This window comes from Danio rerio, chromosome 2, assembly GCF_049306965.1.
Source record: "Danio rerio strain Tuebingen ecotype United States chromosome 2, GRCz12tu, whole genome shotgun sequence".
Taxonomy (NCBI): domain Eukaryota; kingdom Metazoa; phylum Chordata; class Actinopteri; order Cypriniformes; family Danionidae; genus Danio; species Danio rerio.
Genome location: NC_133177.1, coordinates 51,640,508 through 51,668,429, shown reverse-complemented (window position 1 = coordinate 51,668,429; position 27,922 = coordinate 51,640,508). Strand labels below are relative to the sequence as shown.

General features: G+C 33.1%; 2 protein-coding genes across 5 annotated transcripts in view; both read left to right on the top strand.

Moving 5' to 3' along the window:
- The first annotated feature begins 530 nt into the window (after nt 1-530).
- LOC110437927 (uncharacterized) lies at nt 531-2,375 on the top strand. Its single transcript, XM_021466502.3, has 4 exons — nt 531-616; nt 807-1,148; nt 1,252-1,346; nt 1,487-2,375. Exons 1-4 carry the CDS (start codon nt 580-582, stop codon nt 1,616-1,618), a joined length of 606 nt encoding a protein of 201 aa, XP_021322177.2. The 5' UTR covers nt 531-579; the 3' UTR covers nt 1,619-2,375.
- A 19,475-nt stretch (nt 2,376-21,850) lies between these two features.
- Nucleotides 21,851-27,922, top strand: part of per2 (period circadian clock 2) — a 62,722-nt gene continuing 56,650 nt past the window's right edge. For all 4 annotated transcript variants that reach the window (XM_073911775.1, XM_009298837.5, XM_021478637.3 and 1 more), the window contains exon 1: nt 21,851-22,010. The gene's annotated coding sequence lies outside the window, so the exon portion shown is untranslated. The remainder of the gene's footprint in view (nt 22,011-27,922) is intronic.

The window sequence follows — 27,922 nt, the reverse complement described above, 5'->3', positions numbered from 1 at the left end:
TTTATTATATTATTGAATATTTTTACAATACTTGCCTTTTATTTACAGTGAAAACATGTTCGCATCATTCGCACATCTACATGACAATGTCCCACTTAAGTTGATACATCTTGCATTAATAAGGTTAATTATTGATAGATTGTCAATTTAAATGGTATTGGAATTTGTGCAAACTGACATTTTAAATTTACATTTTTGTAGTTCAAGGAACAAGGCATCTAATAATACTTTTGATATACAAAAACATTGCATGAAATAACATCAAACTCAGATCGTCCATAATGCACACACATTTCTGTCACATAAGTAAGGTCATACTATATTCTCGAAATAGAAAACAACATACATTTAAATACACGTCAGCATCCTCAAACGATAATTTTAAAAGAAAAAACAAATGTTTTGTTTGTTTGCATGATGACTGTGAAGGACACTGTGTCCTATTCAAAACAACATGGTGGTGACATAGGTCTACCAATCGCTGCAACATAGCAACATGTATATAATCATCACACACACACATGCTCGGTTCAGATGCATTTCACTCCAAACAGAAGAAAGCTTTGACACACTCCAAACATGAATGTGAAAACTGCTCTGCTTTTTCTTCTCTCAGGTAACACAATTTTTAGTTTTGGTCTGTATATTTGCGTTTATAATTGAATTGTTCACATGTCTTTTCACTGTTTGACTAATTCCATAAAAGAGATTCAAAGAAGACTTTGCAAGAACGTGATTCAAATTATAACATTCCCTCTGGGTCCTCCTGGAGTTTTTCAGTCTGTGTTTTTCCTTCTCTCTTACAGCTCTTTCTGGGAGTTATTCTCTTCTCCCTAGGAAATTCTATTATGAACCTAAAACAACATTGTCATGGACGCTAGCTCAGACTGAATGCAGACAGAAATACACAGATCTGGCTTTTGTGAACAGTAAGGCGGATCTAGACAAAATGTCTGCAATCTATGTGAATAATTATATCTCATCCTCTAGCTGGATAGGGGGTTCTAATTTGAATTCGGATTCACAAAACACTACGCAAATTGACAGTTCCCCACAGGACAGAATAAAATGCCCTGCAATCGACACTCACTCCTGGAAAGAAACAGACGAGAAGTGCTTGAACACACTACCATTTTACTGTAGCCAAGGTAAGAATATCTTTGCATTTTAACGCAAGTAAAGTGAAAAGACTGAAAGTCTGAACATATTTGTTTTGTTTTCAACATGTTTTTATCTGCATATGTATCGTAGATGAAGGCAAACGGGTGTTTATACGACTGAAAATCAAGCCTGATAGACAAGTGGACCTTAGAGACCCTGAAATAAGGGGAAACATATTAGATGAGGTAAAAGTGATCTCTTCTATTTGATGTAAAGTGCTTCAAGTTAAATGTTTGAATGTTAACAGTGCATTTAAAAACAGTATGCTGAAATATCAAAATGGAAATCATTTAATTATTGAAATTTACTCATTTTTGTCCTTCAGATCAATGGGAAATTCAACAAAACTAGTCTTGGTGATGTTGTCAAAATACAGTGGACCACAAGTCTAGAAAGACCAGTAAAAGGCAATGTCAACATAACGTCTGCCATTGAACAAAATGATGTCTGCAGCTGAATTACTCAATCATTTTGGTTTATTTTGAATATCTCTGCGATATACAACTGCAGTTGTTTCACTTAATTAGAAAACTAGGTCCCACTTTATATTGTGGCCTTAACTAATATGTACTTACACAGGAATTAATAGTTTGTTACAATGTTCTTATTGTGTAAATACATGTATTTACTGTGTTTATCCTTGATTAAATACATGTATGTAATTACATCTGTAGTTAACTTTTGTAATTACATTTGTAAATACACTGTTGACCATCCATTACACCTTAACCCACCCTTAAACCTACCCATACCACCAAACCTGTTCATAACCCAACCTCTATCCCAACTCAAAAGCACCACAAGTGTTCTAAAATACATTATAAACACAGTAAGTACATTGTATTTATTTTATGTAAGCACATAGTAGTTAAGGACACTTAATATAAAGTGGGACCGAAAACTATCACAGTAATGCATTTATGTGTACTTTATATTTTATCTGTATTTTATAATAACAGAATGGTCTTTTTGGTCTTTATCCAGACCTGAGCTCTGTAAAAGCGGAGGGAAAGTATCATGAGAAGTCACCTAAAATTATGTTGTTCAATTACTTTTAAGCAAAAAAGATTTAATATTTATATATTTTTTACTTTATTGAAATGACAAAATCTGGTAAGTCTATAAAAGTGTTGGTGCTTTTCACATGAAAACACCCATGTAAATAAAATTAATCATTGTCATTCTTTGAAAAGGATAAATAAAAATAGGACCTGAAAAAATAAAAATCACACTTGCGTTGTTTGCAGACTGCACTACAAGCATAGATTAGATAATCCTCCACTAGTGGTGTAACAGATCACAAATCTTACAGTTTGTATCACATTATGGCTTTTTAGTCACAGATCTGACCATTTTTCGGATCAGCCAAAAAGGGGAAGAGACAAATGTAATTTGCTTTCCATTAATTACAAAAACAGCACTGCAAAAAACTTACAGGTTTAACAAACAGAACTTAGAACCTGTCATTTTATTAAAAATAAAATGAAGGAATAACCAGCTAAATAAAAACTATCTGTAAAATCTTCAGAACTGTGAAAAAATCACTGTTACTACTGTTGCTGATAACGCTAAATCTAATCTAATGTATAAATCTAACATTATAATCAGTACAACCCATATTTATTTTTAGTGTAATTATTAATAAATGATTTAGTTATTCACTTAAAACTTTGTTTCATTGCTAGATGTATTATTTTCGAAGAATTATTCAGTGGCATATTTTTGATGGCTTGATGACCACCTATTGGTTAAAAAATGTAATTGCTGCCTACAACTTTCAGTTTTGAGCATCTTTAAATACACATGACAGTGAATGTAATCTTTACTATAAACATCAGTGGTTTTATCTTAACTATAAGCTTTTATCCAAATACTGTGTTAATTGTCTGTTTATAATGTTGTAACTAACTCAAAAGACTCTATTAGGATTAATTAACATATGTAAATCACCATCGTATATAATTTATGTTGCGTGAGTGTTGAAATTCCGATATTTTAACAATTAATCGTGCAGCTTACATTGAATGCATTAATGCAGGCTAAACAAGTAGTGACAGAAAACACTTTTAATAACCTAAGAAACCCACCACATCCCGAATAACCTACCACAAGTTCTTCCTTTATCACTATATTTTACAGAAAAGCCTAAATGCTTTCTTACATGTGATTTGAATGATGTGAGTTTTGAGTTTTAAATGGACGAATTATTTTCTATAAAGCTGCTTCTGGCCATGACACGTTCATACTTGGTTATAAGAGACGTGTTTAAAGAGTTATATGCAGCATCCTTCATTAATTCTCAAAGGTCAGGCAAGACCTTCTCTTAAGGTTCATTTTTAGAGGGAAAATGTGCTTAATGCATAATAAAGCTTGAAGCATTAGAATCGGTACTCGATATCGGCTGATCACCATGACAAGGAATTAGTACTCTGTATCGGCTCCAAAAATCCTGATCGGAGCATCCTTATCTTTGACTCAACTTGGCTGTCAGAGTGACAATACTCCCCCTGGCTGTACAAGACTGATCTTAGTAATTAAGTCAGCTATAACACCTTTAGGAAAAGGGATACTTAAGTAAAGGTCAAGTATAAAAGTATACTTTATTTAGTAAGTATACTTATATTAATATACATCTCTCCAGAAGCCGAGAAAAATACACGGCAGGGACAAAAGCTGCACAGTTTGTGGATAAAAAAGATATAAAAATAAATGTTAATTTTTAGCTTAACGGTTGTACAATTCAAATAATTGTTTAGTCATTTACTGCTGTCATTAAAAGAAACAAAATAACACCATGATGACTCGTTGTGTCAGTCTGAATAGTCACGCCGCTCCACAAAATAACAAGTGTAACTCCATCCTGTTATACACGAGATTGTTTTACTGTAATAAGTTTATAACAAAATGTAAAAAAAAAAATGCTTTATCAGTTATAGTTAATATAAAGCAACTTTTTTGTTATTATTTAAATATTATGAAATAAATTAGGAAATTACCCATGATGACTATATTGACCTTCAGCCCACTAGCTTTTATCAAGTTTGGTTTTTGTCCCTTTATAAGAAAAGGGCACCCCTGGTTTGAACTGAAAATGTCAACAAGTTATGATTTAGTTATGTTGTTTGTAGTTTAAGTCAGCAGATGGCACTATCAGACAGATTTTAAGAACTCACAGTCATTCTTTCTATTCAGTAAAATTCCAGTGAGTTTATACAGGCTGTCATATATAGAGACGCTATTACAAACAAACTCATTTAAATTAAATAAAATGGAATAATTAAAAATGAAAAGATTACATGTGAATTTATTGTAATTCAATCACCACCTCAAGAGCTACATTTTGTAAATATTTAGTAGTGCCTCATTACTACCTCTAGAGGGCAGCCGAGCCCAAGAGTCTGTTTCATAAACAGCTTCAATCAAACCTAGATCCAGATATTCTGTGTTGGAATTCTGGGCATAAAACAAGATTTACAATATGGATAAACGTAATACTCACATCTGAATAAAAGCAAAGTGGATCAAATACGTTTTATAATTCATTTGTGCCACCAAAGCATCACTGATTTGGCTGTTCCCCTGCCAAACAGATTCATCTTTCTCTAGTCTCAATTTTTCAAAATATCTTTGTGTGCAGTCCAGATATAGATTTTCTTTCAAACTTTATAATTGCAAATAACTAATTATAGTTGATGTTTTACATCTACCCACTCTTAGTTAATTTCACACAAAAAAAGAGAAAGCCACTTTATATATTCCAGCTTCCTACTTCAAAATGTCAACACTGTCAAAAAATATTGGGTTCCACACAATTCCTTTAAATCATTTTCATTGTTTTAAGTGGATTGCATATAAAACAATTACTTTGTCCCCAAAACAAACTTAAGAACTGTTTTGTTTTTAACTCCTTTAAGATAAGTAGTTTAAATAAGAAGAGCAAAGTTTATTTTTTGAGTGCACTTAAAGTGAAAGTTCACCAAAAATGCAAAATTGCTCATTATTTACATACGCTCAACTGGTTCAAAACCTTTACAAGCTTCTTCGTTTTGTTAAATGCAAAGGAAAATTGTTTGAAGAAAGCTGAAACCCTGTAATCATTGCAGGACTCAATAATAAGGACTGCCCGATGGCCCGGGTCCAGCGCGAGAGACGCTTGCGACAGTAGACAGGATCATTACTGGCAGGATCGGGACAGTGCTCCCTTGTCACTAAAGTTTCATTTGCCTGCAACTATTTGTCAAGTTTATGTATTTTAAGTTTGTTCTTTTAAGTCTTTAAATGCACCTTCTCTGTGATGTCGTAAACACCATATTGCTTTACGGTTTCTCCTATCGGATGTGATGTTTTGAGCATGCTATTTTTTTCCCGTAACTTGGTAACAACCAGTACCGTGAAGTGACAGCAACATCAAATTATAAAGGTAAACAAAATTGTCTGTTACTAACATCTTAGAAGCAGACATTTACATGCGAACAACACAAGGAAAAAAAATTATTGATGTTTTGCACAATTTGCTGTCAGTTTGGTTAGCCAGCCACCTTTTGTTAAATCATTTCGAAATACCTGAACATTTTCCTTACCACCTCTTTTTGTTTGCATAAGACTTGGAATTTGGATTATATTTATTGACATTTTTTAAATATTTCAATTCTAGATTTACTGGCATTATTTTTTAAAACATTATTTAATATATGTGACTAAAAATAGCTATTAACTTCTCCTTTTTTTTTTTTTTTTTTTTTTTTTTTGGTAGTGAAAATTTTGCCAGGGCAAGTAAAAATCTGAATCATTGGCCTGATCAGACCAGTAGAAAAAATCTTTAGTGTTGATCCCTGCATTGACATCCATAGTAAGAAAAACAAACACTGTGGAAATCAATTGTTACAGATTTCAACTTCTTCTTCTAAATATCTTCTTTGCTTTTCAATAGAAGAAAGAAATTCAAACAGGTTTGGAACAAGTAAAGTGTAAATAATAATGACAACATTTTCAGTTTTGGGTGAACTATCCCCTAAATAAATGATCAAACATCTATTGATTTTGTCGACAACATAACTTTACCACTTGTTGGGATAGTAAATATGTTTACTGACCTTCAAGAACTCTCATTTGTAAGTTGCTTTGGAATTTAAAAAAATAATAAATATAATTTAACCCAGCAATCATAAGTTCTTCCCTAAATTGGCTGACCAAAAAGTGAGCCCTAACAAGGCTCAAGTGAGCAAAACATTATCTAGAAAACCATCCCAGCTGGACCTGCCAATGACCACAGTCAAAATATCGTATTAGTGCTCTCTCTATCAACAACAAAAGCTCATGCCAAAAAGCTTAAGGGTGTTGTACTAGATAAATAAAGTCATAGCATGTTTGTAAGACTTTGTCATGTGTATATTCTGAAAGCAATTCCCTGCCATTTAAAACCATATCAGGTGTGGGTCTAATCGAAAATATATGTGCTTGTGACGCACATAATACGACATCCTGAGAGGGAAAAAACAAACCCTGCCCACCATCTGCGTCAAGTCACACCGTGTGTGGTTTCCAATCTTTTTTTTTCCACAAATGTGGGAATTTGAAGCTCCCACCTCCTCCATGATAGCGCAGTTTATTGCTTTCTACAACGCTGACATCCGATTGATGCTTTTACTTCATTTAATTTGTATTTGTTGTTGCCTAAGTTTCCTTAACTTCCAGGCCACGTTGTGTTTTTTATTCAATTTAACATGCAAATAAACAACGTTTTAGGATTTGCAAAAATGTTCAAACAAATTAAAGGTATTGACGTCAATGTCAAACGAACACTCCGTCAGCGCCAGCTTGGGTGCATTCTTTGATGAAGGAAAAATGGGGACAAGGACCAAATGATGATAAAATGTTATACAATTATTTATTTTTTATTTTAACTTTGCAATAATTGTAAAGCTGATTCTATGAGTCTGAATACAAAAATATATGTTAAATTTCAACTATTTTTGATCCAAAAGAACTTGCTAATCTAATCATTTTGCTTACTATTTAAAATTCTTAAATTGATATGCTGGAAATACACTTAATATTGATACAAAATGCATTATCAATATTAATTGCATTAATAAAAACCACTGTTAGTTGTTATGTCATTATCATATGCATATATGAAAAATATATAGACATGCACCTAATATTATTCATGTATGTGTTTGTAGGTGAGGTAGACCGATACATTAGGAAATAAAATGCAAAAAATATATAATATTACATTAATTAAAAGCATTGTCACTAGTAATGTCAGATTTGGTCACTCTGTTGTATATGTTTTGCATATATACAGTTGAAGTCAGAATTATTAGCCCCCCTTGGATTTTTTTTTCTTTTTTAAATATTTCCCAAATTATGTTTAACAGAGCAAGGAAATTTTCACAGTATGTCTGATAATATTTTTTCTTCTGGAGAAAGTCTTATTTGTTTTATATTGGCTCAAATAAAAGCAGTTTTCAATTTTTTAAACAACATTTTAAGGACAAAATGATTAGCCCCTTTAAGCTAACCTTTCTTCGATAGTCTACAGAACAAACCATTATTATACAATAACTTGCCTAATTACCCTAACCTGCCTAGTTAACCTAATTAACCAAGTACAGCCTTTAAATGTCACTTTAAGCTGTATAGAAGTGTCTTGAAAAATATGTAGTCAGATATTATTTACTGTCATCATGGCAAAGATAAAATAAATCAGTTATTATAAATAAGTTATTAAAACTATTATGTTTAGAAATGTGTTGAAAAAATCTGCTCTACGTTAAACAGAAATTGGGGACAACAATAAACAGGTAAATAATTAAGGGGGCTATTAATTCTAACTTCAACTGTATGTTATTATTGAATTTGAAAAACATATGCATACATGTAATAATGAATAATGCATATATGAAAATACTAATGATTATTAATGTGTATATTTATATATCTATAGCACCCAACATAATTTAAGAAGTTCAGTGTTGCGATGAAATAAGAATATATATATACACACATATATATATATATATATATATATATATATATATATATATATATATATATATATATATATATATATAAAACATTATTATAATGTTTATATTATAATAATATTATATAATATTATTAAAATATTATATAATAATATTATAATGTTAATATTATAATAATAATATTATTATTAATCTATATTTTTGCAATATTTATAAATATAATTATTTCACCAGATGAATTAAATACCTCAATTTACAAAGAATTAATCATTTTATATTGATTGGGATGATTTCATATTGAAGACCAGATAATCTGCATAAATGATTTTTTTGTTTTTTTGAGAATAAGTTGAATAATCAAATGTAAGTAAATAAAACTGCACAGTCTTCATTGTATAAAAGGTGAATCCAATACATTTTCATTGTTATAATGTCTTGAACACAGATTAGTTAAATGCACTTGAAATCTTGCAGTCAATGGCCTTAAAAACAAAACAAGCACTCTTTCACTCTATTAAGGTTAAACTTCACAACCACTCAACAATATGGTCAGCTGTAATTCCACTCAAATTTCCTGAGGGATGAATAAACTGAAGATGACCTTGACATTGCAGATCCTTCGATGTGACTATTGTGTTCACATTGCGATATCGATGCTAAAACGATATATTGTGCAGGACTTTAATACATTTTTGGTGTCTTCATCAGCCCTAATAAAATTTTAGATTTAGATTGGATGATATCGACTGCATCGACTGACATGACAACTACAAAACGTGCAATGATTCAGTGGGTGAAGGAAGGTTGCCAGATTTGTGGGTGTGTGTTAGTAGGAGTGTGGTGCCGCGTGATCTTTCGTGTCTGTGCGCAGGGGAGGTGAGAAGCTATGCATTTGCAAGTGGGTGAACTGTGATGCACTTCCGCCGGCTCATCAGGTGTGGGAGGCAGAAACTCTCTCTGTGTTTGGACACTCATGAATTTTTTTTTAGAAGGGGAAATCTCCTTCTGCATCAGTTCAGACCCATCATGCGTCCCACTGACATCATTCATCACTGGAGAGGACTGCATTTGCTCTGGACAGTTTAGTCATGGATTGTTTTCACACTCAAGCTTGTTTTAAGTATTAAAGTCGGAAACGGAAGTAGCAAAAGATTTTTTTTTCTCCACATCTTGATGTACACTCAAGTGTGATGTTTTTAAAATGTAGGACAGGAACTTGATGGTTGATAATCAGATTTTGTGACTTGGGGCAAAAGGGGAAGCAGGTGAACCTCAGATTGCAATGTTGGTGTAAGGAGACAGTTCAGTTATACGTTGCAGAAAATGGACTCACCCTCTGGCCATCTGAGATGTAGATGTAGTTTCATCATTGTTGCTGATTTGAAGAACTTTAGCTCAGCGATGTGTCCTCTATAATGAAAGATAAAAACAGCTGATAAAATAATCCACAAGACACCATTTCATTTACATTTTGCAAAGTAAAAAGCTTATTTATTGGGTTTAACTTTTATTATCATCCTTAAAAACAATCTATGCCAGTGTTTCTCAACTGTTTCCCAAAAGTGGGTCGCGGGAACATTTTCAGTGGGTCGCGGAGTGTGTGGTCAAAAAAACCAACAAAAGTAAAAATTTGTAGGCCTACTTATTTTGCTTAAACCGGACTTTATTTTGTAATGCGTGCGCGACAACCCTACCGTTTGACATGTGAAATTTCATTTAATTGTTGCAACAAATTTGCCGAATCGCAAGTATGACCCTGAATATGTAAAGTATGAATATATATATATTGACGACAAAAAAAACTTAAAGCCTCAGTGTGATATGTAGTGAAGTGCTCTCATAAGAGAGCATGAAACCTTTTAAATTAAACATTTAGAAACCAGAAACATGTTTTATTGACAGTTTATTATTACCTGTATTTGTCGTGTTTACTTTGTAATATTTCAATAATTTGATCCATTTTGTTAAAAGACAGCAATAAAATATTGTTTATTTGTAAGTCTTGGTGAATTTCTCATGATGTATCTGTCACTACTTGTTTGTTAACAAATAAATACAAATGAATTATAATTCCTAAAATTGTATTATAGTTTCTAAAAATTTGGGTCGCGGCTTGATGACCATGTAAAAATGTGGGCCCCATGGCTAAACCAGTTGAGAACCCCTGCTCTATGCTATATCCTTAGAATAACATAGTGCATATTTTGTTATAATAAATTGCTTCAAATGACAACATTTTTATTTTATATTTGGAAAAACCAGCCTGATCTCACGAGAAAACGTAAGTATTTTACGTTTTGCCAGTTTAGTGGCTAATTCGTATGAAATTGTACGAGTTCAGTCGTATGAAATGGTACGATTTTAAAAAGGAGGTGTGGCACCTAACCCCACCCCTAACCCCAACCATTATTTGGGATAAGCAAATCGTACTAAATTGTACGAATTAGATCGTACGAATTCATACGAATTAGCCACTAAATAAAAAAGTTACGAATTGCCGTGAGATTGAGTTGAAAAAAACAGGAGTACCAAAGGTCTCTTGATTTTTTCCATAACGGTACATGGTACAGGCTAGGGCTGCAAAATTTATTGTTTCAGCATCAATATCACAAAGTGTTTGTCCGCAAGATATGCAAGTTGACCAGAAACCATAGGTCAAAACACGAGATCTGTGGAGTCGCTGCTGGATTAAACTACAATAGAGTAAAAGTTTATAATTTGTAAGCGAGTTTCAGACACACAGAATTGTGACATTTGTAACTAATAAAGATTCATTTTATTGGATTACGTAAATGATGAAGACTACGCAGTGCTATTTTTACCTTTAATCATTTCAATAGTTTACCTAAATGCTGCTAGACTCTCTAAAAACTCACAAAGCACTGTTTATTTCACTTAATATTTGCTCTATTGTTTATGAATATAATTTGCTTATCATACATAATAAATTATCTAAAAATATATTCATATAAAATAATTTACTGACCTATATATGATTTACTCGGCTACCAAATCATCCAGACCAATCTCAATTAATGACTTCCCAAATAATAGTAGGTCATCTGGTGGAACTGAATTCATACGGCAATAAATTTATTGCAGAGGGAAAAAATATCGCAATGTCAAATTTTTCCAATATCATGCAGACCTATAATAAGCTGTTTCTTCATTTTATCTTCTAATATCTTGTTTTTTTCTTGTTATTATGTCATTTAGAGAGTTATGTTACATCCTTCATTGATAATTGCTATATAATTAGTATTGTTACCATGTTATGTCGTTAGGCATATGATTTAGTAAATAATATGAATATTACTGTTTTTATGTGTATGACAATGTAACGTTAAGCCTACCTTCTAGCCTACCAGGCACGTGCATACATAGGGCTCAACCTGTGCAGTGCATATGCCCTTTGTAGTCTTGGATAGAAAGTGCCCTTCCAAAATGATCTGAAGTGCCCCAGCGACAACACACCCCCACCCACTCAACCCAAGTATTAAGGTTCCATTATTATCAGATTCAAAACTTTGTAGTGCTAAAAACCGAGGTTGTGCCTAGCTAAAGACAAGGAAAAGAGACAGAGCTAATTAATCATCAAACAAAACAACTGCATTTGGACAGTGAACTACACCTGTACGGCAGGGTATGTGAACTTACACTTTCTTGTTTCATTCTAAGTATTCAGTATCCGCAGTTTAATTAACCATATTTAACTGTTTTTTCTGAAATCATTGCTGCAATTAAAAATGGGTAATGTGTATGATTCTGCATAGCGTGAACTTACCTGATAAAACATGAGGACTGCAGAGTCCAGCATTTCTAATAGGGTTTATGCCGAGCTAATGTTTTTCCCATACTGATAAACTTTCGGTGACCTGTTATTGTGATTTATTTTCCAATTTATACGGTTCCATTTACAGCATCGATGTTGTACTGTAATTAAAATACATTCAGTTAAATAAATTTTGGCATTCATTTAGTTTCTTAAGCGTAAAACGAGACAAAAGCCTTTTACTCGCACTCGCCCGTCAGAATCGGCAGGATAGCGAAGAAGCTTTATTGAATATACCGGGGTAAAATAAATGCTCATATTACAAAGACAAGGCAGGGAAAATCTAATTTAATGCAGTGCTTCTTGTACAATCTGAGACCAACTTTATATCGGATATCACTCAGCCAGTGGAGATTTTTAAAGAAAAACAGACATTAAATGTGCAGATTTTTGCATTGGCATACAGGTGACCGGAAGCGATTAACCCAGGTTACTGGTAAATTCAAAGTCCTATTAGCATGATTCAGCATATACCCAATTAAGTCCTCACTCCATTCAGCTCCCTTTTAGCACCCTACCACACAACACGACATGTTTGCTATTGCAACAGGTCTTTATTATTATTATTATTATTATTATTTTTATTTTTATTTTTATTTTTATTTTTATTTTATTTTTTATTATACCTTTGAAACATTACATAAAGTATTAAATTTAGATATGTGCTATTAACATTACAATAATTACAACAACAACAACCAAAAAGGATAATGAAGCAAAAACATAACGGGAGAAAAAAAATAAGTATTACAAAATACTTTTATACATATAAACAAAAATGATAACTTAGGATACAATCATCATAATTCCTTCATGAAATCTAACATTGAATCACTCTTTTTGTTTTTAATTTGCCTTAGAGACTTTTTCAAATTTTCCATTTCTAATAAAAAAAAATATTGCATTTTGGTAAACATTTTGCCAATTTCTGTTTATGTATAAAATATTTACCTTGTAAAATCTAGAAGTTAAAAACATACTCAAATGTTCTTTTTGTGTGTGAAAAAGTGCAAAATGACATCTTTTAAAGATGGCCTGTAATTAACATTTCTTTGCCCAAATAACACTATCACTAACATCATTACAAAACTTAAGAAAGACATCACAGTTACAGAAAAGATGAGATAAGTCTTCCTCATGTATTTTACAAAATGTGCAAGTATATCATTGCAACTGGGTTTTTTTTGCACCCGGGAACCCGTGTGACATCATGTGGGACGTAGTTTGGAAATTCCTCTACAGGACTGAATCTTTTACCATCTTTTCTTTTCTGCATAGACCTACATGCATCTATTTTAATTTATCTTACATGTGCAAATCTGTAGGCAGGGCTAATCATGCAGCAGTGTAAAAGCATGCGCTGATCATCTATTTTATTATATTTAATGACTTTTTATAAAACTCAGTATTACATATAAAAATTGGTGCATTCCACAACATGTTATTTTGCAGATCAGCAGCAGTATACGCTGTTTGTAGACTACCAAGAATGTTGTAAAAATTACAGGATGTTTTTGTACAGTGACCTCGATTTCAGAAGATCAACCGAATTGTGATTCATCTGTTCATGACCTCTTTAAAATATGTAAAGTTGTTATTTTTCACCTCCTGCTTGATTTCTGTACAGCATAGCCTTTTTCAATGACTCATAATGGCGGTCTCTAAGCAACATCAGCAGGAGTCATTCAGCAAGAAGTCAGCAAGACATAAATGAGATGCTTCTTTAAGGTCAGAAGTTATTTGTCGTAAGTAATGTTTTCATTTTGTCCAAAGAGATTCCAGTTACAGGCTAGGTCAGTGTGTAGGAACAAGCAGTACTGTTAAATACCAACAATAAGTGCATTCAAGAACTTTTTGTAATGATTCAGAAACTCAAGAGTGAAAACAGATCCATTAAAGCTGTAAGAGCTGTAAGAGCGCAGCAAACACTCAAAGTTCAGAATAGCATTAACCAATCATGTTTAATTAGTTCAAAACAAGCTAAAGTACACAGCAACATCTTAAGCTAATTAGTGATCTAGTTGTCATGACAACACGAACACTACTCTGCCATTAACTACCCTAAAAGTACCAGAATCCAATTAGAGCTATTTTTTCAGCAATGATTCAATAAAGCAGTATTAAGATCCTTTTTTAGCTCTACGGCAAATTAATTTGTTGGACAGCTCTGTGACAAGGCTTTGTAAGGAAAGTTATTATTTTAACACATTACATAAGAAGAGAAGATGCTTTTGTTGAATTAGAAAATTGTGGTGGTTGTGTGATTGTCAGTATTTATTTTAATCTTTAAACGTGTCCTCTCCCCAAGGTACTTTGCAAACCTCCGCACCTTCTCTTGATAAGCCTTGATCAAACCCACGCTTCTATCCTTAAGGATTTACGTCATGGAGAGAGGTGGGCATTTAGTTAACTCTTGTTTATGTTTCTCCACTGTCCTTCATTAACACCTTCAACAATGGAATCGTTTTTCTATATCTGAAGCTGAATGATGTCATTTTCTGATGCTGTGACATTACTTTAATGTGTCGTCAAATCTTTGTAAGACTCTTGTGACTTCAATTATTCCAATTCATAACTTGAAATTAAAAAATATTTACAATATTCCTGACTTATTTGTTAAATAATTTTTATTTATTAATTTCTTTTTTCAATGTTTTGAGTCATATTTTGACCTACAATTAATCCCATATGTATAGTCACACTTTATTTACAATACTTATTTTGATTTATTAACAATGATTTATTTAATTATTTAAGACTTATGACTCTTATGCTCAATAAAATACTATTTTGTTGCTTATTAATGTTTAGTAATAGTGGATGTATGTGTATGTGGGTGTATACAGTTGAAGTCAGAATTATTAGCCCCTCTAAATTATTAGCCCCCCTGTTTATTTTTTTCCTTCATTTCTGTTCAACAGTGAGAAGGTATTTTCAACACATTTCTAAACATAATAGTTTTAATAACTCATTTCTAATAACTGATTTATTTTATCTTTGCTATGATGACAGTAAATAATATTTTACTAGATATTTTTCAAGACACTGCTATAAAAGTGCTTAAAGAGACATTTAAATGCTTAACTAGGTTGTTAACTAGGCATGTTAGAGAAATTAGGCAAGTTATTGGATAAAAATGGTTTGTTCTATCTAGGCTATCAAAAAATAAATAGCTTAAAGGGGAAAATAATTTTGACCTTAAAATGGTTCATGAAAAATTAAAAACTGCTTTCATTCTAGCCGAAATAAAACAAATAAGGCTGTCTCCAGAAGAAACAAATTTTATCAGACATACTGTGAAAATTTCCTTGCTCTGTTAAACATCATTTGAGAAATATATATATTTTTTTAATTTAATTTAAAGGGGGGCTAATGATTCTGACAATTGTGTATGTATGTATGTATTAATATAGGTAGGTAGGTCGGTCGATCGATTGATTGATTGGTACTAATGGGCCCAAAGTGTGCCAGGAAAATATCCCCCACAACATTACACCCCCATGTCTTGACGATGTCTACATACCTAAATGCATTCAGTTGTTGCCATATGATTGGCTGAAATTTTGCATTAACAAGCAGTTGGACAGGTACCTAATAAAGTGGCCAATGGGTATATTTTTGACTTATAATCATTCGTTCCAGGCCTGTAAAGATGTTAGTCTTGTTTAGACTGTTATGTTATTCAGTTATTTATGATCTTTAAATAGAAATTTCTATATCATTTCTATTGCATTCTATCAGAATTTCTTTTTTTAATCCTGGCAGAATAAAAGTATCCTTTATTATGTTACTTAGATGACATTAAATGCTCTGCTGAACTCATTATACCTTTTCCCTTATGATGCAACTGGCTCAGGTAGCAGGATTGGCACTGCTGTCCACTTAACTAAAATCCACTGTAAGGGAAAAGAGAGAGGGGGGGTGAAACTCCAGGAAGTTTGAGGGTAGAGATTGTATTTGGAGACTGCACGCTTTTACTGGGCATTTGGCCAAAACCTTTTCTGTCCTGCTCATGTCTGTTGCTGGGTTATGTATACCTTGGTGTGGTGACGTAATGCCCAGGACAGGATCCAAAAGACAACCCGCCCTTCCCTCATTCCAGACTGATGTACAATAGCAGGCAGTGGAAAATCCGGTTGATGCTGCCAGGCCTAAAAAATGCAGGAGAATGTGCTGAATGTGTCATATGGAAATAGGTAAAGAGCTTTTTAAAATGCTCTGTTACAATACAGGAGAGTAAATCAAGAAACTGAGATGTGATTTTGCTTTTCCCAATTTAACTGCATCCTTAATGTGCACTTTTAATTAAAGCTTTTTATTTCCTTGCAAATAAATTGTAAGCTCAATAGATAAAGCAGGTACGATTAGCTTAAATAAACTTTCAAATGTTTTATTTTAGCTCAAAAACATGCCTTTAATCTGATTTCTCATCTATTAAAAATTAGCGTTACATCTATATCTGTGTATATATAAGAATATATTTTAAATCTAGGTCAAAAGCCGATAGATCCAGATCCCTGTTTAGCAGTTCTTGGCATTACTGATTTCGAGATACCTAAAAACAGTACTGAACAAAATATAGTTTAATTTGTCTGTCTACTAGCATGAAGATTAATATTATTACACTAGAAACAGAAAGCCGCTCCTACATATATACATCTTATAGATGTATACATCTTAACTAGAGAAAATCAGATTCTCCCTAAAAAAGAAAGATGACAAATTCTATAAAATCTGGCAATCTTTCATAGCTTACTTTAAAGACATAAATCCAACAGGAAATAGTCAAATTGAAGAGGATTAGACCAATTTAGTTTAAAAACAGAATAGTATTATTATTTTATTTTAACTTTTCTTTACTCTTATTTATTATTTAAGATTGTATTTATTATTTGTTAACTTTTTGTAACTACAATTTAATTCAAATTTATTTTATTTTTTTTTATTTTTTTTTATTATTATTATTTTTTGTATTAATCTATCATTACTACATTTATATATGGATTGTTTGTATATTACATGCTTTATTGTCAATTGTGGTGTGAATGTTTGTAAGACCAAAGATGTAAGTTGTTGTGTTATAATATCAAAAAAACAATAAAGAAAGTTATTTAAAAAAATAATATATTTTAAATCTATATAACAATATTTTATATATATTTTAGGATGACATTTAAGAACTCTTCAATATACTATTATAAATATTAGTATAAATTAATATTAAATATAAATGTTTAAATATAAAATATAAAACTGAACTGATATTTTTCAAGGCTATAATTAAGTTTTACAGGTCAACCATAAAATACTAAATTGTCATTTTAAATCTTCATATCTTACCACCATCCTTCACACTACTCCCAGCAGTCTTGCTTGTATTAAAATCCCAAAAATGACAAAAATAAAATTACAGAAATCAGTATATCAGCCACACTAAAATAAAACAGCTGAGTACTAAATGTTTCAGTGCTATTTTTAATGCATTACATTTTTAAATGCTGGATTTAATTGTTATGAGAAAGAGTGATGAAAAAGTCAAACTGCTGTGTTCATATCAGGAAAATAAAACAGTAGCAGTATATGTTAGTTTTTAATTGACCAAATTGGGGCAAACAGATGACTTTACCAATATAGCAGCTAAACTTTTCATTTAGTTATGAGCGAGAGAGAGTTCAGCACAAAGTAGGACATCTAGCTTGAATAATTAACAGACGGTGTATATATACAATTTTAAAACATATGACTCACAGACACTAATAGAGCCACAGAGTACTTTTACATCCACTTAGGCACCTGACTAAACTGTCAGGATTAAGCAAGTACTTCTATTTGGGTTTTGGATTATTTAGCTAACAATTCATTGCTCTAAAATACTTGCATATTTGTGAAAATAGCATGGTTATCTGGAATAAATGATTTTCCCGCACAACCATCTCTAGGGTTTACAAAGAAAAGGGGTGTAATGGTGTGGGGAATATTTTCTTGTCACACTGTGGGCCCATTAGTATCAATTGAGTATCGTGTCAACGCCACAGCCTACTTGAGTGTTGGTGCTGACCATGTCCATCCCTTTATGACCACAGTGTACTCATCTTCTGATGGCTACTTCCAGCAGCATAACACAACATAAAGTGCAAATCATCTGGCTTCTTGAACATGACAATGGGTTCACTCTACTCAAATGGCCTCCACAGTCACCAGACCTCAATCTAATAGAGCACATTCAGAATGTGGTGGAATGGGAAATTCGCACCATGGATGCTATATGGACCAAAATCTCTGAGGAATTTTCCAGTACCTTGTTTAATCTATGCCACAAAGGATTAAGGCAGTTCTAAAGGCAACCTTTTGGCAACCATTTGGGTCCAACTTGGTACTAGTAAGGTGTACCTAATAAAGTGACCGGTGAGTGTATCTATAGTATACTTATTTTATTATGACATATTTACATTGAATTATGACATATGTGTGTTGAATATGGGTCATGCCAAAATTGGTTGTGTAGTCCAAACCTGACATTATAATTTCTGCATCAATTATAACATTTTATTGTCTATAACAATAAAGCAATGTGGGCACTTTTTGCTGAAACAAAACCCCTCCAGTAATACGTCATTTAAGAGACGTACAACAGCCCTTGGTTGTTGTTGTTATTTTAATACGTGCGTCACTTTCACAGCATTTCACAAATCCCAGAAGTACCAATGACAAACAATAATAAAACAGCCTTGAACTGATGAGCATCTGATAAAAGTGGAGCTATTAAATATAGTCTCACTTAGTTTACTGACTCACAGCTTTTTATTTATTTTTTTATGGTTATGAAGCACTTCAGTTATAAAGTGCTTCCGCTGGGACTGTACACACAAAACATCCACATGCCCTTACTATATTGATTGAACATTAGAGGGCTGTTTTAAATGAGGACTTCCCTTTTTAGGATTTTATGCAATTTTTTAGTCATTAAGAGGCCTCAGTTTGAAAATTTTCACTTGTTAGATTTATTCTGCATATTCTTCCAGAAGCACGGCGTGGGGGCTCAGTGGTTACCGCTGTGTAAAACGTATGCTGGATAAGTTGGCGGTTCATTCTGCTGTGGCAACCCCTGATAAATAACGAAACTTAGCCAAAGGAAAATAAAGTGAAATATTAAACTCATAGATTTATTCTGTGTAACGTTTCGGTCTCCTGACCTTCACCAGACATACAGTCAAGCCCAATATTATCTATACCCCTGTCAAATTCAAATGCAAATATAAACTAGTGTAACGGAGGCCAGCTAGCAAGTGCTGTGTAGGTAAACCTCACTCCTCTGACGTCTAAAGGTGCTCTAGCGACAGACACTAGAGGCCATGGTCTTTAGCCTCCTTGGTAGAGCAACCGACTCCCATGCGGAGGGTTGCCGATTCTATACCAGCTCGGAGCGGGTTGGGTGGCATAGGACTGGCAGGGTTACATTGGTGCCGTGACCCGGATGCGAGTGAGGTTTAGGGGAGTGAGTGTAACGGAGGCCAGCAAGTAAGTGCTTTGCAGATAAACCTCACTCCTCTGACCTCTAAAGGTGCTCGAGCGACAGACACTAGAGGGCATGGTCTTTAGCCTTCTTGGTAGAGCAACCAACTCCCATGTGGAATGTCTCCGGTTTGATACCAGCTTGGAGTGGGTTGGGTGGTGTAGGCACAGTGGGGTAACAATAAAAAATATATTTTTCCACAATATTACCTCTTGTACATGGTCTTATTATCTTTTGGAAGAAGTCTGTGTCATTTCCGGACCAAAATAAAAAAATACTGCTTTATTAAATGTAATTTTAAGTCAGAATTTGCAAGGGTTAAGAATAATTTCAGGCTTGACTATTTATAGTCAGAAACAGCAAAATAAAGAAAATAATAACCAATAAATATCACTAATGCAAACCAATCACCATGCATACTATAGCAAGCAATCATGGCTCAACATACAACAACGCAAAACAGAATAAAACAATAATAAATAATTATAAATTAATTAATTACATTTTTAAATACCTTTATAATTTCCCAGTGCTTAGTGGCAGATGTCAAGGCGTCCACTGTGTAAAACATATGCTGGATAAGTTGGCAGTTCATTCTGCTGTGGTGATCACTGATGAATAAAGGTACTAAAGCTAAAGGAAAATGAATGAATGAAATTCCTTTATAATGTTTCATTAAATAATGCTGCATCATTTAATCCCCTACAAAATAATCATATGAGTGCATCCATACTGTTCAAGATTTGGATCAAATCCTTTAAAATATTAATGCTCATATCTTAAGGCTTTTAAAGTCCATTAGTTCTCAGAAGCTGTGGGCTGTATGTAGACAACACACTAACGATCAGCAGTTAATAATTCATAAAAATGTACCTGCTTATTACCATGCATAGCAGAAACTTCTGAGGCTGATATTTGCTTTTCATCCTTCTTCTTATTATCCTCAGGAATGGCAGACGGAAAGAAATTGTTGGCTCTGCGTGTTCTTAGAAATTGTCTGGTGTGATTGTCTGATGTCCAATTCATACTGGAAGCGACAAAGCCATCTGGTGTTTTTGAAGAGCTCCGCGTGTATATGTGAAAAGAGATGTCTCATCCGTTTCTTTGAGAAATTTGTTTTCAGTTTGCTATTAGGTCTCATCGTGGCATTCACCATGGCACAGCAGCATTCTCACTCATGTGATATTCCTCTAATGACACTGTTGAACTGATATAAGCAATGCAATCTATCCAAACATGAGTGACCAGAATTATCCCTGCAATCACAATCAGCACAATTCACTAGAAAATAAAGCATGTGTTTTACCATCACACAAACAGCACATTGCCTTTGTTATTTCTTGAAATAAATAAAGGAAGAAGAAAAAAACACAGCTTTACTACTGGCAAAAGGAGAGACGACTACTATCTGTGGCAGATGGAGATGGAGACAGTCCAGAGACTGCAACCCACTCATATTGGTTTATTATCATGTGCAATAATAAACTGTCACATACAAAGTGCTCTCTAAAACTATATGATATACAGTCTAGCTGTGGCTTTGTTGTACTGTATATGATGTGCAAAGTGACTAAATGTACTAAAATATGCTATTTGATATAAAAAAATAAGGTTATGGAATACTTTATGCAATAGTATGAAGACATTATGCAATAGTGCCTGTGTCAGATGTAATGTGTTATGAAATGTTAACTTAAAAGTGATCATATACATTACATTATATGCATTGTAATGTAATGTAAATACATTTTATATTATAATACACTTAATATTGACGAGCTGCTTATTATTATGTTATGCGAAGTTGTTTAAACCAACGATTTACTACCTTACACCTGTACACGTGTACATATTGGATATATTACTCTAACACAAAGCAATTTTAATAGGATAAAATAGCCACTTGTGTATCAATAAAACCTATTGGATCACTTCGAGGCATAACGCACGTCCATGCAAGCTATTGTAAAAGCATCACATGCCGTATTTCGCGCAAACAGGGCGAGACCACATTGACTGTACACACACTTGTATAACCGTTTGTATAACACTACAGCGTACTCGGCTTCCCCGGACCAACCACACTCTTTTCCCTCGTCAGCGTCCCATTCACCAGCATTCTCTTACTACTGATTTGTCCATACGCAGCGCACTCCGTCACTGGCCATGGGTGTCCACGTGAGTTGTATGACACACTTATGTAAAAAGACTGACGGGCATTTCGACCAATCACAGCGCGACTCTCACATTTCCGTATTTTACGCATACAAATCCGCAGGATTTACCCAATAGGAGCCCTCGGAGGGCGGAGTTTGAATTCAGGTCATGCTGCGAGTTCTGGAGATCCAGGGCAGCGGTGTTAGAGAGCAGTCAACGGCGAAGTGTGTCAAACTGAAGCTGTGACTGGACTGGATTTTCAAGGAATATTATTTTATTTATTTGGACTTTTACACTGAGACCTGTTTTGAAGCAAGCCTCCTATGCGAAAAAGAAGATTTGCTGAAGTTGTCAGGTAGGAAATGTTTAGGTTGCTTTACATAAACACCGCCGTTGAGGGGTTGTATAACACTTTCCATTGACTAACTTACAATGTAAGCAGTGCTTTTAAACATTGTTTTGTCTTAAACGGAAAGTTATGTTCGTTGAGAGACGCTGAGGTGTATTTAATACACCTTGGTTCAGTTATATATACGTTATATATATGTGTTTTCTTTGTGTTAAAGTTGGCCGTTGCATAACTGTGTCAGTGATTAGGTCATCCTCGGTCAGTGCTCCAGAGCACAGCCCTATATATCGCTACAGTTTATCCCCCTTTGTTTGCCTTGACAGAAAAAAGTCATAAAACAGCTTAATTTAATACTCAGTTTACTGAGATTGAGACTGTAGTGTATTTTGTTTAAAGGGTTGAGTCAACAAGTGTTCGTTATGAAACAGCCTACTAGCCTCATTTGTCGTGGCAAGCTGTTTTAACATTTATTCGTCTGTACTTTGACATTGTTATATAAAAAATAGTTTTTATTTACAAAGACAACTTGGCTGCTAAGATCTTAAACATTTCTTATGCAACTATTCATTTATAATTCTTTCAATACTGAGTGTTAATTAATAACTTCATTAAAAGTATTTGCAACAAATGAAGTAGCTGACAATTAATAAATGTATGAATTCTGTGTAATATATTGTATTACTTATTGTAGCAACTTAACTAAGATCAGTTTTTAACCTATGAATAATAATTGTTAATGTATGTAGTTGTTAATAATGAACAATGAATAATGAATGAATGTTAAACTAGCCTGCCACAAATTCCCCTCTTAAAATGAATGAATGTCAACCTTTCTCTGGGTCTGGATTTGTCCATTATACGTCATTGCAGCTGCATATATAATTGTCACGGGTAGAGTCATGTATGTTAGATAATGTCTTGCTGAAACACATGCCAATGATGCACAATTTAGGCTTGAGATCAGGGGGCAGCCACAGAATATGGCCACTTACATTAGCCCATAAACTTAAAATAAAATGTATTATGCCAGTATGTTAACTAATAATGTTGGAAATGTGTTTATTATTTAAGTAGAATTCAAAAAGAGATGCTAGACATAATGATAGACTTAGTCTTAGTATTTACTTCCATTGCATCTGTTTGCAAAACATTAAACGTGTATGGTGGCTGAGGCTGTATAATTCTACTTGAAAGTCTTTAAAAGCAAAATGCCATGCAAGTTTGTCACAACAATATGCACAACCTTAGCTTTGCTTTTAAATGGATTTTTAAAGGGTAAATATAGCCTGAGGTTGGCAGTCGTTCACTTATGTTCCAGTGCATGGTGGGCAGTAAAGCTTGAACTCTGATACTTACTCCTACAAGATGCCTAAAATGTTTCAAACACAAACTCTTCATGTGCATTGCAATACAACAAACTTCTTAGTCAAAAAGTTATTTTATAGCACTTTTTGCGAGGCACATTGTTTCAAAGTAGCATTACAGAAAGTCATAATGTTCATGTTGAAAATGTCTAAATAGTTGTATGCATTGTAGCTGTACTAAGAGAGATATAAGATATGCATGTGGTATTTATCACCCTCTGTCAAAATCACTATTATTATTTGTGGATTAAGTTGGACATACTTTTATAATCGGCTTAATATTAAAGATTTATGTGATAATACGGTTTATTTATGTTACAATATAAGCAACCGTGCAGGTGAGGTTTGCAGTATTTATTCCCCTACACAAGTATTACTGCAAAATGCAGAAAAAGTAGGACATACTTGTTTATTCAGCCTTATATAAAGAGCTGGCCAATAGCATTATGTCTCTGTGATGATGCAGGCAATGCAGCAGTTGAGAGAATACTGTATATGAGGATAAAGTTTCAGCATTATATAAAGAGCTAGCTGTGATGTTGTTACTCTATTTTGATGACTCAAGCAATTAAGTTTTTTTTTATTATTGCTCTACATGAGTATTACTGTATATGTAACCCTAGACCTCAAGTCTTTAGTTGCATGGATATATTCGTCAAAAAGCAGTAAGCAAAAAATCCTGTTCCATAAATATATCAAAACTTAATTTATGATTGGTAATATGCATTGCTTAGAACTTTAATTTGAGCAACATTTAGGGTGAATTTAATAGATTATAGACTTCAAATAGTATAAATATCTCAACCAAATATTGTCCTATAACAAACCATATTTTATTCGAAAGCTACACCTTTAAAATACCCTTATGATTGGTGTTGTGGTTCATGGGCACATATGCAGACTAATTTGGACACATTTATGTATCCAACCCTATTTAAACCCATGCCTTTTTGCTAAAAGGTGAAACCCACTCAATATTTGTGCTGCACAACTCTCCTTACTTCAAAACACATTTTACTGGACTGTCCTGCTTTTAATAATTCCAGAATAATTCATTTTGATAAAATGAACTCTCTTGTAGAAATTGTAGAAATTTTTATTTCTATTTAATTCTTATTTAATTTATGTATTCACTTGTTTGTTGTTGTTGTTTTTTAATTATATATTTTTGATTGAAATGTTCCTGCAATAAAAATAGCTTTGGTTCCTGACATGGCATTAAATAAAAAATACAGTACATTTGCATTGCAACCCTATTTATGTTTTGTGTTCTGTTTTTTAAAACTTATTTCTAATTATACTCGCCACAATTTGTTCAATTTGACTCTTCATATGTCTTTTTCACATTCTGCCATTTTATTTTGCATATGATGTGATTCATTCCATTTAAAGCAGTATTATTGTAGTCTTTCACTTTGGAAGATTCTTTAAATGTCTGCTTTGATTTGCCTGAGGCTGCATTGATTAAATGGAATGTGGAGGTACAATTTTAATTGCCATTGAGTATATATTTGCAGCCAGATAGTGAATGTTGCAGAGCTTGATCTAAATGAGAACCTAGTAGAGACATGTAATTGTTAGGTCTATTTTGGTGGATGCTGTATAGAGTTGCTAGAATAACAGTTGTGCAAGGAGCACTGTCGTAAACAGAAATTGACCACCATCTCCTAACAGAAGCTGGGCACATTGTTTAGATTTCTAAGATTAAGATTCTCATTTCAGCACCTACTGTGAAGGGTAAATGCATCCGTAAATTGCAGATGATTCAAAAGGTTTGCTTTGTCGTGATCTGAGTGGAAGTAATTTTTTCTTTAAATAAATCTGTTTTTCGAATGCATGTTGTTTAGACACATGGATCATCACTGAACTTTTTGCTCTGCCTAAAAAAGAGAAAGTGTGGGCGATTAGTTTGTGGAGATGTCTGAGATCAGGCACTCGCTCAACAAGATAGACTGAAAGCGTTGGCGATTCAGATGGGATTGGCTGTTGGGACAGAGTAGGCAGTAGGAGGGTAGGAAGTGATGACGCACGTAGAGTGTCCTCGGGTGCATTTTTATGTATTTGGAGAGCATTACTGGCTTAGAGCCACACGAACAGTCCATCAGCAAAGCATTCATTGATGCTATCATTCCAAGTTGCATTTTTATTTTGTTGAGTGGTGAGACGGGCAGTTAAATTAGAAACAGGGCACACAATAGAAATAGGTTTTGGAGAGGATGCTGTGACAACGGCAGTTTTGTTTTGAAACTACACTGTGAAAATTCTGGGTTTCAACCAATTCCTTCATGTTGTCCCAACACAAATATATTAACTGAATTGCTTTTTGTGAAGTTGAGTGGATTGAACATAAAATTCAACCCCCCCCCATAAAAGTTGATCCCCCCCCCCAAAAAAAAATCTATCATTGTCTGGATTCAGCTCATTTTCTTTCATCAAGTAGTTTGAACAAGCAGCAAAAAAAATTTTTTTTGAGTGCATATATATATATATATATATATATATATATATATATATATATATATATATATATATATATATATATATATATATATATATATATATATATATATATATATATTTTTTTTTTTTTTTTTTGTCCTTTGGGGACCTTTCTTTTTTATGGGCATTAAATGTACACTGTAAAAAAAAATGCATGGTTCCACACAGTTCATTTATGTTGTCCCTACACAAATCCATTAAGTTAACGTAACTAATTTAAGCAGATTGAACATGATTGAAACGATGAAACGATTCCCTTTTCAAAAGAAATCTCCAGAATTGTGTTGTTTCAGCTCATTTTTTATAAGTAGTTCGAATGAGCAGCTAAAATCATTTTTGAGTGGATGTTTGTACATTGAAGAATCTGATAAATGTGTGCATTCACAAAATATGATAAATGCTTTAACATTAGTTGAATATGTAGTTAATATAGGTGTAAACGGTTAAACATGCAGAGATTATAATGATAAATGTGTCAAAGAGATTTTGCATCATATGTGATCTGTGCATCAAATTATATTTACAGAAATTATATTATTTATATTAAAAAATAGGGTTTATTCATATGGTCATGGAAAACCTGGAAAAGTTATGGAGTTTTGACATGGCATATTCCAGGCCTGGAAACTTGTGGAAAATCAGAAAACCCCACAAAGTTTTGGAGAAGTCATGAAACAGATATCTGTATACTTGATTATGGGTTAGTTTTCTTCACTTCATTTTTGTCCTTGGCCAATCACATGCTCTCTAAATAGATTGTTGCATGTTTTACGAGTTGCTGTAATAAATTTGAACATGCATAGTTTTTTTACCACACATTTGTAGACATTGCATAAAACATTAGGTCAAGAAAATTTACTGGAGAGTCTTAGAAAAATCATAGAAAAGTCAGGAAATTTTAGTAGTTAAAACGTGTATGAATGAACCCTGTAAAAAGCATATAAATTGTTTTTTTTAATTGTTAAAAAATGTCTTGGTAACAAAATTCCAGTGGTCTGAAGTATAGCAACAAACGATATATATATTTTAAATCCAATTACTTTGGGATTGCACTGTGATTCCCAAATAGTGTTTAAAATTAAATTAATCTGTTTCTAAATGGGTTTGATACGATTTTATTGGTATAAAAACTATTGTTACACATGATTCCATTTTAGTTAGCATCTTTTATAAATCTTGTTGAAAATTTATCCCAATGTCATATACTATATAAAAAATTGAAAGCTGTATTGAAGTTCTTATTAACTTTTTTTTTTGTCTTTGACCCAAATAGTCCCTTTGGTAAATAAAAACAGATTGGTGTGTGATCCACCTTTAGGTTAATTGTACAATTGCGGCTCAGTTTGAGGAACATAATTGCAGTCAAACCAAACACTGTTTCATCTGTGGCAAACTTTCAACTATTGCAAGCCTTCGGAGTGCAGATTTAGTTTGCCTTATGTAATTGACTAGTGCAAACATAGCCTCATATATGGACATAGATGTCATACACTTCACTGTAAGAATATTATCCTCTGTCACGTTAAACTGATTTTATTAGCATCATTACATTGATTTTATTAGTATGTAATGTGACAAAAGTGTTCTTTAGAGTTGAGTCTGACCCACACAACACAACTGGTAAAACAACTGCGTATGAGCTTCAAGATTACACTGTTTTGATTTCCCTAGAGGGTTTTTCCTACTCATGACCTGCTCCAGCCGCTTCCACTTTCTCTAGTGTCCATCCATACACATGTAGGTAGAAAAACAGAAGTGTAGATAAGGAATTGATTGATTGTTTTTATGTGGTGAAAGAAAGGAAGATATCGGTCACCGTAATTACAAAGGGTTGCTGGAACCAGTTATAGCTGGCTAACATTTGTTGCAATCTGTACTAAAATAAATAGTTTAAAAATATTACCAGTGTTTGTTTTGCATGCAAGCTTTTGTTTTGGACATTTGAGAAAGAATTCACTAAATCTCATTAGCTTGAAATTTGACATTTCTTTTCAAATGGGGAGCTAGAAACGTCTCAAATGCTCAGCTATGCATTGCTATTTTCTAAATGAAACA

What these genes read in the sequence shown, in the direction of transcription:
- LOC110437927 (XM_021466502.3), top strand. Translation starts at nt 580, where the DNA reads ATGAATGTGAAAACTGCTCTGCTTTTTCTTCTCTCAG. An exon ending in TCTGCTTTTTCTTCTCTCAG is followed by an intron (nt 617 to 806) that starts GTAACACAATTT and finishes TCTCTCTTACAG; the next exon opens with CTCTTTCTGGGAGTTATTCT. An exon ending in GGGGAAACATATTAGATGAG is followed by an intron (nt 1,347 to 1,486) that starts GTAAAAGTGATC and finishes TTTGTCCTTCAG; the next exon opens with ATCAATGGGAAATTCAACAA.